The 14,201-nt window shown below is 42.6% G+C and overlaps 1 protein-coding gene across 1 annotated transcript in view; it reads left to right on the top strand.

Annotated features, from left to right (window-relative positions):
• Positions 1-13,997, top strand: part of MPZL1 (myelin protein zero like 1) — an 80,787-nt gene extending 66,790 nt beyond the window's left edge. Inside the window, exon 6 of the mRNA XM_006051651.4 lies at positions 11,454-13,997. Within this exon, the coding sequence (XP_006051713.3) occupies positions 11,454-11,555 (102 nt within the window). The 3' untranslated portion in view covers positions 11,556-13,997. The remainder of the gene's footprint in view (positions 1-11,453) is intronic.
• Positions 13,998-14,201: the final 204 nt, after the last annotated feature.

Here is a 14,201-nt window from a genome sequence, read left to right as displayed (position 1 = left end):
TTCCCGACCCAGGGGTTGAACCCATGTCTCTTGCATTGGCAGCAGATTCTTTACCGCTGAGCCATCGGGGTAATGGGACTAAATGAGCACCTTGGTAGTAGGGCTAAATCAGCACCAGATTATGGATGCTATGGACCCACCATAAAAAGGAAGCGTTTAAAGAATCAAACTAATCTAAAAGTAATTTAGGTGCATGCCAGCACAAAATCCAGTCTTTACAACAATATAACAAAATCCAAGAATCTAAAGAAGTGTATATTATATATATATATACACACACACACATATATGTACAAAAAAGTATATTTGTATATATGTGTGTGTGTGTGTGTGTGTGTGTGTGTAGCTGAATCACTTTGCCATACACTTGAAACTAACACGGTATTGTAAATTAACTATGCTTCAAGTTTTTAAAAAGAGAAACACCAAAAAACAAAATCCAACACCTGCCGTCAAAAAATTCCCAGTGTCTGACTGGCTTTGTGTATGTGCTACATCCGTTCAGTCGTGTCTGACTCTGCAACCCTATGGACTGTAGCCCCTCAGGCTCTTCTGTCCATGGGATTCTCTAGGCAGGAATATTGGAGTAGGTTTACATGACCTCCTCCAGGGGATCTGCCCAATCCAGGGATCAAACCTGTATCTCTTATGTCTCCTGCATTGGCAGATGGGTTCTTTGCCACTAGCACCACCTGGGAAGCCTACCCCAATACAAAGGTTTTAAAGGTGTTAAAAAAAAAAATTCACAATGTCTGACATCAGTCAAAAATTACCAAGCATGCAAAGAAGGGGGAATATAAAACTTATAGTCAAGAGAAAAGTCAACCAATAGAAGCAAACCCAGAAGTGACATAGGTGATAGAATTCATAGACAAGGACCTTAAATATTATAAATCTTAAAAATAAACTTAAGGTTGTAAGGGAAACCTTAACATAATATGGAGAGAAATAGAAATATAAAAAAGACCAAAATGGAAGAAACTTCTAGAAATGAAAAAAACATTGGATGGCATAAATGATAGATTAGACACAATGGAAGAAAAATTCAGTAAACTTGAAGAAGCAATTGAAACTAACCAAAACAAAGCATGAAAGAAAAACTGGGAGCCATGAACAGAACTATAGTAGTAAGCCAGCAAACAATACTAAGCAACCTGATTGAGGCTGAGAAGGAAAGGGAAGTAAAAAAAAAAATTTAAGAAACAGTAGCCAAACACTTTCCATTCTTGTAGCTATTTTAAAATTTTTATTTACTCACTTATTTTTGGTTGTGCTGGATCTTTGTTGGTGCACGCGGACTTTCTCTAGCTGTGGCTGTTTTAAGCAGGGCCGGCCTGCCTGGTGGCTCAGACGGTAAAGCGTCTGCCTGCAATGCGGGAGACCGGGGTTCGATTCCTGGGTTGGGAAGATCCCGTGGCGAAGGAAATGGCAATCCACTCCAGCACTCTTGCCTGGAAAATCCCATGAACGGAGGAGCCTGATAGGTTACAGTACAGTGGGTCGCAAAGAGTCGGACACGACTGACTGAGCGACTTCACTTTTCACTTTCACTCTTTGTTCTGGTGCCTGGGCTGCTTATTCGGCGGCTTCTCTTGTTGCCGAGCACAGCCTGTAGCGCGCTTGGGCTTCAGTATTTGCAGCACGTAGGCTCAGTAGTTGGGCTCGGTTGCTCTGTGGCATGTGGAATCTACCCTGACCAGGGCTTAAACTCGTGTTCTCTACATTAGCAGGGGGATTTTTATTCACTGTATCACCAGGGAAGTTTCTCTTTTTGCCATTTTTTTCCCTGATACTTATCTTCATATTTCTGGGCAACTTTATTACTGAATTTAGCCCCTCCCTTCAAGCCCTTCTTCCCAGCATACACTTTCAAGTATATACGCGGCCACATTTCTTCCCAGTATGGATATGTGGTTAGGTGTTATTTTTCACTGTTACATATACCTGTTTTTATCACTGTTGTACTGCATACATTTGGTTTTTTGTACAATTTTTTTGTTGTTTGTCATAGAGCTCATCTTTACTTTGGTTTTTATTTGCTTAGTTTTCTAAGTGCTTATCTATTAATGCACTCCATCTCAAAACTCTCCAGGCAAAAAACTCTGAGCACATTCAGACACATCAGATATTCTGTTGGTTTCATTTTATTCATGGAGACATGCCTGTTGAAATCTTCTGGCTTTGTTGTGCTTTAGGCTGCTGTGTAGGAGTCATCCTGGGCCTCCCCTCCCAAGAAATTTTCTTTCTCTCGCTTCTGTCGGACCTCAGATCCTCACCTTTTTGCTTTATTCCCATAGTGTGGTAGAACATATCCTCCATAACTTCTTGAGAAAGGATGCACAGCAGATACGAATGTTGAGGCTTTGTATGGTAAACAGAATAATGACCTCCAAAAAATGTCCACATCCTGACCCCTGGAACCTGTGGGATATGTTCATTACATGTCAAGATCATTACCTTAAGGATCTTGAGATGGGGCGATTTTCCTGGATTATCCACGTGGGCCAAATGTAATCAGAAGGGTCCTTATCAGAGGGAAGCAGGAGGGTCCGAGCCAGAGATTTGAAGACTATTTTGCTGGCTTTGAAGATGAAGGAAGGGGTCACAAGCCATGGAATGCAAGCAGCTCTCATAAGGTGGGGAAAGCAAGGAAGCAGATTCTCCCTGGAGCCCCCAGGAGGAACGCAGCTCTACTGATGCCTTGATTCACCCCAGTGAAACCCATCTCAAACTTTGGACCTCCAAAACTGTAAAATAATATGTTTGTCTTCAGCAGGTCTGAAATTGTTTTTATTCTCCTCTCTCAAGCTTGACTGAGAATCTGGTTGGGTAAGATTCCAGACTGGAAATCATTTTCCTTCAGCATTTTGAGGCATTGCTGATTTTTCTAGCTTCCAACGCCAAGAAGTTGATACTGTCCTGATGCCTCCTCCTTTGTGTAGGGCCAGTTTTATTCTCCTTCTCTTAGCATCTTTTTTTATCCCTTGTGTTCTGAAATTTTATAAAATTGTGGGATTTTTTCATATACTGGCTACTCAGAGGACTCTTCCAATCTGGAAGCTATGTCCTTCAGTTAGGATACTGTCTTCCATTATTCTCTGGAAAATTTCCTCCTCCATCTTCTTACTCTCTGTTTTGGAAATTCCTGTTAAGAATTGGATCATTTCCTAGAGCAGTTCTTATTTTTTCTGTTTTGCAATTTTCTTCTGGAAAATCTCTACAACTTTATCCTCCAACTTTTATTAAATATTTAAGTTCTTCCTCAAGGGGAAGATAGTAATCGTTCAAGTAATTTTCAAGAACTATTACTTATTCTCAGATTCTAGTAGCCCGCACTTGTTTTCATGAATACATTGTCTTATCTCTCTGTATAATTTGTTCTTGTTTTATATGATTTTTTAAAAAATGTTTTCTTCTGTTATTGTTTCTTTTGAATTCCCTTTTTTCTCTTATAGTTTTTGTCTTCATGTTAGAAGCTTTCCTCAAATGCCCCGTGATCCTTGGTTGTCTGTTCATAATGAAGGCACTCCGTAAGTGGACTTAAAAATGAGAGTGCTAGTCGCTCGGTTGTGTCCGACTCTTTGCGAGGCCATAGCCTGTAGCCCACCGGGCTCCCCTGTCCATGGGACTCTCCAGGCAGGAAGACTGGAGTGGCTGACGTCTCTTGTTTTCAGCATCCAGACCCCAGCCTGCTGTGCCCACTGTCCCTGAGTCAGAGCCAGGCTCTGCTCTCTTGTGAGTACTCTCCCGGGGTTCTGCCCAGTCCTGACTCTGGCATTTTCTGGAAGTTAATGGAAAGCAGTTCACGCACTGGGTCAATCTATACTATCGTTTTTCACTGTTTGCAGTTGGACCTTAGGTCAGTTTTGAGAGGAGAGCCTCAGTGTTTCCCAGTTTGATTCCTGGGTTATTTTCTTTGTGCTCATTGTAGGTCCCCGAAAGCCTCTTCTCTCTTGTTGTTGTTCAGTCGCCTAGAGTGGACTGCAGCACGTCAGGCCTCCCTGTCCTTCACCAGATCCCAGAGTTTGCCCAAATTCATGTTCATTGCACTGGTGAGGCCATCCAGTCATCTCACCCTCTGATGCCCTCTTCTCCTTCTGCCCTCAGTCTTTCCCAGCATCAGGGACTTTTCCAGTGAGTCATCTGTGTGCATCAGATGATCAAAATACTGGAGCGTCAGCTTCAGCATTAGTCCTTCCAGTGAATATTCAGGGTTGATCTCCCTTAAGATTGACTGGTTTGATCTCCTTGATGTCCAAGGGACTTTCAGGAATCTTCTCCAGCACCACAGTTTGAAGGCATCAGTTCTTTGGTGTTCTGCCTTTTTTATGGTCCAGTTCTCACACCATATATGACCACAGGGAAGACCATAGCCTTGACTATACAGACCTTTGTCCACAGAGTAATGTCTCTGCTTTTCAACCCACTGTCTAGGTTTGTTATCGCTTTCCTGCCAAGAAGCAATCATTTTCTGATTTCATGGCTGCAGTCAGCATCTGCAGTGATTTGGAGCCCCAGAAGAGGAAATGTGTCGCTCCTTCCACCTTTTCCCCTTCTATTTGCCATGCAGTAATGGGGCCGGATGCAATGGTCTTAGTGTTTTTAATACTTAGTCTTCAGCCGGCTCTTTCACGCTCCTCCTTCACCCTCATCAAGAGGCTCTCTAGTTCCTCTGCCCTTTCTGCCATTAGAGTGGTATCATCCGCATATCTGAGATTGTTGATGTTTCTCCCGCCTATCTTGATTCTGGCTTGTAACTCACCCAGCCTGGCATTTCTCATGATATGCTCAGTGTTTCGATTAAACAGACAGGGTGACAGCAGACAGCCCTGTCAGACCCCTTTCTCGATCTTGAACCAGTCAGTTGTTCCATACAGGGTTCTGACTGTTGCTTCTTGGCCTGCATGCAGGCTTCTCAGGAGACACGTAAGACAGGCTGGTACGCCCGTCTCTCTGAGCCCTTTCCACGGTTTGTCATGATCCACACAGTCAAAGGCTTTAGCATAGTTGATGAAACAGAGATAGATGTTTTCTGAAATTCCCTTGCTTTCTCTATAATCCAGTGAATGTTGGCAATTTGATCTTTAGTTTCGCTTCCTTTTCTAAACCCAGCCTGGACATCTGGACGTTCTTGGTTCACATAATGCTGAAAAAGTTGCAAATCAGGGTTTCTGTTAAGTGACATTACCTGGAGTAGCCTTTGTCTTACTTGGTTATTTTTAATCAAGTAATAATGTATCTTTTATTTTATACTTGTACAACTTGTTAAAGATATTTTCTGCCTTAACCTGATTCTGGAGTTTATAAAGCCTTTGCCAGTCAACATGAGACTTGGAACTGTGATTTCCTTGCAGATTTATCTTCCAGTTTTGTTTTATTTAGGTTTTCATTCAGTGGTCACCTTAAAACAAGGGCTGCTATCCTGGGGTTAAAACATTTGCTTCAAATACTCCACAGAATTCCTAAGCACCAGAGGGCCTCAGGCGACACTGGTGTGTGCTCTTACTCACCATCACGTGGCACTCTCAGTGTGTGTGGCAGAAACACCTCTCTGAGCACCAGAGGAGTTTATGGAAGTTGTTCTCACCAGAATCCGTTTGATATTCTATCTTCCACTTGTTCAGACTGAAGCAGAAAAGGTTTCTGTTTGGAGAAAACTGGCTTGACCTAATATGTTCTTCTTATTAGGGAATTTATGAGATTAAATACTTTCTATAAATTGAGCATAACCAAACGTAGCAGTTGTTTTGACAACCTGATCTTTGCATTGTATGTATCACTTCCACACACATCTAAGTGCTCAGCATATATGCAATGTTAGCTGAACATGGAAAACACAGGGATGATTATCACCTGGTTCCTGCCCTACAGAAACTCAGAGGCTCCTGGGTTGCTGGGATCATCTTCAAGCTTTTCCATGATATGGAGAATTTTTTTATGTGTACATCCTAACAAACAACCTTGAGGAAATCTTCATATTTATTAGATAGACATCTTAGTGTATTAAGGGTTAGTCATGTGTTACAAACTAGTATTGACTCTTGGGTCCAGCTAATGGTGTAAACTTGCAGGGAATTATTTAACTTCAGCATTTGTTCCCTTAATCTTTGAAATAATGGGTCAGGGCAAGTTGATGTCTAAACACCTTCTTATTAAATAATGGGTTAGGGCAAGTTGACGTCTAAAGACCTTCTCATTTTTCCTTTGCTAATTATAAGGGTTCATGGTACACTGCGGGCTTCCCTGGTGGCTCAGACAGTAGAGAATCCACCTGCAATACAGGACATCTGGATTCAATCCCTGGGTCGGGAAGATCCCCTGAGAAGGGACTGGCTACCCACTCCAGTGTTCTTGCCTGGAGAATTACATGGACAGAGGAGCCTGGGAGGCTTCAGTCCATGGGGTTGCAAAGAGTCAGACACGACTGAGCGACTAATACACACACACACAAGCAAACACGGTCTACTGTGCCTTATAAGGACGGGTTTAGGCAGTCACTGCCCACGTACGCAGTCAGATGTGTGAAGGGGACACATGGCAGGAATATTTGCAAACTATCCCTTAGTACTTTCTTCCAGTGGTTCTATCAAGACATGTTCCTTGATCAGCAAAGCCTTCCATTTTCTACCTGCAGGCATCATCTGAGAGTCTAATAGCATTAGTCATTACTATTTGAGTGGATAAATAACTCCATGTTATTTTATCAAAAGAGAAACAATACTAGTGCTCTGGAAGGAAATTTACAAAAGATGAAAACATAATAGCCAGGCAGGGCATGAATTGTGCTATATTACTCATCTGTCTTTGGCCACTATTTTTGTTATAATTGGAAGATTAGTAACAGAAGACCTGACTAAAAATACCTTTAACAGTAAGAGATTTGTTAACTCACAAGAGACCCCAAAGCAGGGTACCTCTGTGTTCATTAGTTTAGTGGTCCAGTAGTGTCCTTAAGACTCAAGTTCTTTTCATCTTATTCTTTCATCCTCTGAGCACATTGTTCTCAGGCTCCTTCCCTCAACCTCAAAATGACTGCCATGCCTTGAGGCAGCTCATGAAAAAAGGCACCTGTAGAAAGAGCTGAATCTCCTCCCAGGTGGTTTTTATTATGAAGGAAAATTACCAGAAGCCCCTCAGCAAACTTCTCCTAGTTCCCTTGGCCAGAGTGGGTCACATGCTGATGCCTCTTGCCATCTTGTGGAAGGGGGCAGCGGTTATAACGGACTTTACCCCTGGGGGCAGGAGAGGTGAAAGTGAAAGTCACTCAGTCCTGTTTGACTCTTCACGACCCAGTGGACTATACAGTCCATGGAATTCTCCAGGCAAGAATACTGGAGTGGGTAGCCTTTCCCTTTTCCGGGGGATCTTCCCAAACCCAGGGATTGAACCCAGAGATTGAACCTAGGGCTCCTGCGCTGCAGGCAGATTCTTCACCAGCTGAGGCACAAAGGAAGCCCCGGGGGCAGGAGAGGGTGGAGTCAAATTATCTGAGTGAAGGGAGTGAACACCAGAACCAATTTAGGGCTCTTGGACCTCCCTGGTGGTCCAGTGGTTAAGCAACCGCTTTCCAATACAAGGGACACAGGTTCAATCCCTGGTCCGAGAAGATCCCACATACCACAGAGTAACCAAGCCCTTGCGCCACGACTACTGAGCCTGTGCTCTAGTGCCCACCAGTCGCGACCACTGGAACCCACGCACCTAGAGAAGCCACCACAGAGAGAATCCCGCTCCCTGCAACTATCAAACAGCTCCTGCTCACTGCAGCTAAAAGAAGCCTGCTCGTGGCAGTGAAGACTCAGCACAGCCAAAAATAAATTTGGTTTCCAAATTAATTTAAAAAAAAAAAAGGCAGGGGGGACTCCTCCCACAAACAAAGTGGGAAGGGTGTCAGGTAGGCACTACTTAGGAGTTTGGAGTATCTTTCTCTGTAAAGCTTAGTTTTGAATGACATTGATTTCAAATAATCTTTGTGTGTATATCTTTGGGACAATTGGTTTTCTAGATCCTTTTCTGGAAACAGTGCTTGGTATACAAAAGGCAAGTGGGAATTCCCTAGCAGTCCAGTGGTTAGGATTTCAAGCTTCTACTGCAGAGGTACAGGTTTGATCCCTGGTTGGGGAACTAAGATCCCGCATACCACATGGCACAGCCAAAAAAAACAGGGGGCAAGTATTTTTGGAGGACAGTGAGTGGAAAAGTTATGTTTTTGTCAACTTTAGTCTATAGATATGTAAGGTCTCCAGAAGTACAACTCGTGTATTGTCTCATTTAGTTCTCATGGCAGTCCTATGAGGTAAGTTCCTTCACTATCGTTTAGTCACTTGCCCAAGGTCAGTAGTTACTGCCAGAGCTGGTATTAGACCCAGATCCGTGTGGCTCTTAAGACGTATACTTATTCTGTCCTGCCTATATCCAGTTCTTTTCAACTTTGTTTTGATAATTAGTTTCATTTATGTCAAAGAATGTCACAACACACAGTTTCACATCTGTATTTGGTGATGTGAAATAAATACTGAAAATGCGTTTTGTGTACAGTCAGTGAGCATGTGCTTAAAGCAGATCTTGATATCTGTGTTAGGGTGTCAAGGGTGATTCCTCTAATGCCTGGAGGACCAGATTCAGATTCTAAAGGGCTGCAGAGGCTATGGAGAGTGTAATTCAGGACATAATAGCTTCTAAGAAATTAATCTGTGTTCAGAGACAGGTCTCCTTGCTCTTCCATAACCCTTTCTTCCTGGAGTTTCTCCCTACTCGGTCGTCACTGTGTTTTTATATTAAATTTCATGCAGGTAGTGTCCAGGGATAATTTCATTTCTAACTGGAACTAAAAGAATAAACCTAGGTCAAGCAATTAGTTTTTTGAAACATTTTTAATAGTAAAATAAGTAGTTGAGGAAAATATATATGTATGGAGTGATTTTTCACTTGGTTGTTGTAATTCTTTGTGGTAGCACCAAAAAAAAAAAAAAAATAGAGGATGAGGAAAGGTGTCAGGATGTACAGTACAGCTAGGTTAGCATAGCTGTTATTATTGATATTGTTTTAACTCTCAAACACACCAAAGTGAATGTTTTAGCGATATAGCAGGTGCATTTCCAAGTTCTTGGTTCACTGGCCCCTCCTGAAGTCCTCAATGGTCTCAGCCAAAGAAGACGGTTGACTTCTTGTCAGAGTCCTGAGGCGTGTTCCACAGAGACTGAAGGTACCATCAGCTTCCAAATCTCCCTCAGACCAGACTTTAGAGAGCTAGTCAAAACTGAGCTACATTCACCGGCAGATTCCCAATCCCCAATGCTGGTGAGAATTCCTCTAGATTCATTATTTCATCCACCTTTCATCCAGCACCCACAGTCTGCCAGGGGCTGTTCTAGGCATTTAACAAAGCCGCTGGCCTAAAGAGCTTCTAAGAGGTAAAGAGTGAGGACGTTAGGAAGCGATTTGGAGAAACTAACCCATCAGTAAGTAGGGGCTCCTTTTATCCTTCAGTGTTTTCCCAGTTCCTTTCGACAAACTGTTGTGTTCTCGTGCCATGAAAGACAATAATACTGTCTCACATGAAAGACCTTCCTAGTTTCTTAATATTTACTGACTGACTCAGAGGTTATTCTGTTATTTTCCTCTGTTGCTTTCTCTGTTCTCTTTCCCACTCACACAGTATATCGGTTACCTATTGCTATGTAATAAACCACCTTAAATAATGACTTGAACAACATTTGTTTGTTTACTTTTTTATTTTTTAGAATCACATTTAACTGGCAGCTTTCTGAGATGAATATAGAGGGTTTCAGTTTGTTAGCATTAACAACATGATCTGTTGCGTTACCCATGACAGCCATGAAAAGTATCACACACTGACCAAAAACAAAGTGACTTTGCTTGATTTGTTTGATTGGTAACGTTGGTGTACTTTTAATTATATTTGTGTAACAGTATGTTCATGGTAAAAATGATTGATGTATTTCGAATGCTGTCAGACATTGCTTAAGTTTTACTTGTAGATATCATCTGATTCTTACAGCAGCCTTAAGAGGTATAATACTATTGCTAGTGCCACGTTAGAGATGAAGACAGGAATGCTTGGGGGGTCAGAAATATGCCTGGGCTGAGGCCACACGGCTAGTGCTCGCCAGTGCTACTGCCGTGCTGGAAGTTCAGGCTGCAGGCCTGCCGGCGTGCCGCGGGTCCGGCCGCGCCGGCGTGCGGGTGGGTCCGGCCCTGCCGCGCCGACATGCGGGTGGGTCTGGCCGCGCCGGCGTGCGGGTAGGTCCAGCGGTGTTACTGTGTAACTCATCTTTCAGGTGCACCATTGCATAGCTCGGTTTATCCCTTCTCTGGAAGTTGGAGTGCCTGAACTCCACAGGATCCCACGCTATGCATTAAAGGACACTGGTTGTAGGACTCCTAGATGGGAGTGAGGATGTTTATTTTATTTTATTCAGTTATTTCTTATAAAGTAGACTTTATTTCTTAGAGCGGTGTTAAGTCTACAGAAAAATCTAGCAGAAAGTAAAGAGGTCCTATGTACTCCTTCCTCTCCAAAGTTTCCCTGATTGTTAATGACTTGGATTGTTGTGGTACCTTTGTGACAGTTGATGAATTAATACAGAGAACTTGATGATTAAGTAAAGTCCATGGTTTGTATTAAGGCTCACTGTTTGTGTTGTGCATTTCTGTGGGTCTCACCAAATGCATATGTCATGTATCTACCATTCTAGATTCATATAGAAGTTTCAAGAGTGTTTATTTTAAACCACATGCTTGTGGCTGCTGATCTTATGACTTCAAAATTGAAAACTTAAGCACAGTAGTAGACTATTCAAGGAGAGATTCCCTGGATTGGGGCAATTGCTTTTGGGTTATATTAAACTTCTTTTTACCCCTAAAGAAGGCGATTTTGTGGTAGTTGCTGCTGTTCACAGTTTTAAAATCTCTGGGTTGGAAGGGACTCTAAGGGTTGTGAAAGTACTTATTTATATAAAATGTTCAAATTGATTGTATTTTCGAGTGGCACTGCATATGTTGATTTCTTGTATCATTCTTAAAGTCATGATTTCAGTGGGTCTTGGGTTGGCAGAAGTGCCCATCTTTGTCCTTGAGACTCTGATCCCAGTTACAAGAGTTGAGGAATTCTGTGACAGGTATTTAAGGGTAACTCTTGAGAAAGAATATTATATTGTTATAGATATTTTAAAACAGATACAAAAGTAGACAGAATAGTATAACAAATCTCTAAGTACCATCTTGAACAGTTACCAAGTGTACCCATCTTGTTTTAAAGTCAGTCCTGGACATACTGTTCCTAAGAAGGAACATATATTCCTGAAGACATTCAAAAGGGGGGACTCTTCACTCTGAAACCCTAACAATATCACTTTAATCATCGCTTCTGTCCCTGCACCTCACAAGGCCACCAGTGTTTCCATACCTCTAATTCTGCTTCTCTTCCCCAGGGCCCAGTCATATATGCGCAGCTAGACCACTCTGGCGGACACCACAGCGACAGGATTAACAAGTCAGAGTCTGTGGTGTATGCAGACATTCGGAAAAATTGAGAAGACCGCGATCATATCCTAAGCAATAAACAAATCCGAACTGGACTCTTGTGCAGAAAATGTAGCCCATAAGTATATGTGGCCTTGGAAACCAGAATGTGGAGAAGCACATGTTTAGTCATAGAGGGAGAAAAAGATGTGTATAAAGGATGTGTATAAATGTTCTATTTAATCTTCCTGGTGCAAGGAGCCAGTTGCATGATGAAGAGATGGTATGATTCTATGTGTATATAAATTGCCTTGCTGTTTTTGTACTGCCCTTCAGGGTCATTTACAGTTGAGAAAATTCAGACACATTCCTATCACCATCATTTAGATGTGGTTTGCCTTATGGGGAAAGTAGCAGATCTTTTAGTATTCTGATAGACATGGCCTTTTAATATAAGGGCTTACCCTGCCTTTGTGTGTATCTTAGTTGGAGAGTGGAGACGCTGTGATGGAAGCGTGCTCAGGGTGGCCTTTAGCCCAGGGTATATCGCCTGTTGGGCAGTTGTTTTTAGAAAGCATCCATTTGCTACGCCACTTGAAGACCATGTGATTTTTGTTGCTATTTTTCTCTCTAAAATATAGGGCAGTTTTCTGCTTTCAGTGTTATGTAGACTATAAAATTACACCCTGTAGCATATCATCTCGATTTGTGGATTCATCATAGCAAGATTAGCAAAGGATCAATGCCAGAAGTCATTTCTTTCCAGGTACTTTTGGATCCGTACCATAATCGATACATAATTGAAATAGAGAACCCAGACTGGCTTGAGGAGTACTGTACTATTTGGAGAGCAAAAGGTATGGTATATTCTTTGCTGAAGTCCTTCGTGCTTGTAACAAGTCCCCATATAGCTGAAGGAGCAGAATTTCATTTCCTTCTAAGTAGGCAGAAATGGAATAATTAGATTGCCAGTCTCTAGTATGGCAGAGCTCTCTCTAGAGAATCTTTATAAAGCTTCAGTCATGCTTCCAGCAGCCTGGCTCCTATAATAATATCTTCAAGGACTTTGAGGTTAAAAACAGTTAGATTTGTAAAGAATTTTTTTCATTTAAAATTGAAAATACTGATGATATAGTCCCAGAACACATTGGGGGGTAAATGCACAGGTAATGTTAGTTTTCATCTCATTTAGTTTGAGGTCCCGTAAGAGCTGCTTCCTTTTTTTCTTCCTGTCTTGTTCTCTTTGTGAGAGACTTTGAAGGCCAAGTTCTAAGGAAATAAAGAGTAATTTAGATTTAAAGATGTTTAGGAGGTGGTTACACAGAGAAAAAGTATATGAGCTACAAACAAACTCTGCCCCATATGTGCGGTCTTTTATTTTCTGAGAGACTGCTGTGAATCCCATGGTACTCCAGCTCACATTCTGTTGACATATATGTCAGCAGGACTGGGTTTTGTCGTCACGCGTGCCTGCCGTCTCTGAGCCTGGTGTGTCTGGTCTGTGTTGCACGTGGGAGGAAGGCCTTTCGGCTGTGCTGCCTGTCCCTCCTTTGTGCCCACAGGCCCCATGCGGAAGAGGGATGAAGAACACTCGCCCTGAGCAGCTCTGCAAAGTGACCAGCTTTGCCTTGTACCCTGGGCCTTCTCTGCTTCCATGGTGAAAACTCCAGAACCTTTAGGAGACCTTTTTGTGTAGGGGGGAGCAGGGGCAGTGAGGGGAGGGATGCATGTCAGCATTCTTCAGGCTGCCAGGATGAGGACACTCTTGGTGAGCCCTCCCACTGTGAGAATTGTACAGCCATCCAAGATTTCAAGGAAGAAGAAAATACGTTGTGGAGAGACCAAGTGTATGCATTGATGTGTGTATTTTCTTAGTCTTTTTTTTTTTTTTTTTTTAACAGAGAAAAGGGGATTCTCCTTTTCCTCCTTTCTCAGCATGTCCAATGAATCTACTATGTATAGAACATTCCTAACACCTCCTGAGAGCAAGAGCCCTATTTTTCTGCATGTTTGTGAAGCTCCCACCCAGGGCACCAGCTATCGCTTCTGCTAACACGGCTGTGAGCCTCCTTTCCCCACCTCCACTGGGCAAGGGCCCCGGCCTCCCACTCTGGGTCTGTGACTGACTAGTCTGCGGGGAGCTGCTCACACTGGGGTGGAGCACTTCAGGGTTGGGGCCTTTTCTGAAACTCCTCATAACCACCTCCTATGAATCTTTTGGCCCTTTCTCCTGGGTCCCAACATCCTCATCTCTAGACAGCAGTGGGGCTGCTTCCAGATGGCAGGACTGTCCTTTTCGTGTCTGATTCTTGGCAGAATGAGGCCTCTTACGACTGCACATGGTTTTTTCTAAGGGGGTACCTACAAGGGATTACTTGACATTTAAATTTCAAGCTCTCTGTAGTTTTTCAATGGAACTGTATTCAGCCAGGTAAAAAACCCATCATGTTCATTAATTTTTCTTTTGCAATTGTTGTACTTTTGTGAATACTTTAATACACCTTTTTCAATTATTGAATTGTGTTGTGTGCTCAGTTTAGATCAAGTGAAGAAGAGATCAAAGCCCTTTCCTTAATTTAATTGCTCTCCAGCCATACAGGCTTCTTCTTCAGAAATGCCACCCATGTGCCTACCTCAGGCCCTTTGCACCTTCAGCCTAGAATGCACATTCTGCACATTTGTGTGGTTTGCTCCTTCACTTCCTTTAAGTGTCTGCT

The sequence above is a fragment of the Bubalus bubalis genome, chromosome 6 (assembly GCF_019923935.1).
Source record: "Bubalus bubalis isolate 160015118507 breed Murrah chromosome 6, NDDB_SH_1, whole genome shotgun sequence".
Lineage (NCBI taxonomy): Eukaryota > Metazoa > Chordata > Mammalia > Artiodactyla > Bovidae > Bubalus > Bubalus bubalis.
This window is presented reverse-complemented; position numbering and strand designations above follow the sequence as displayed.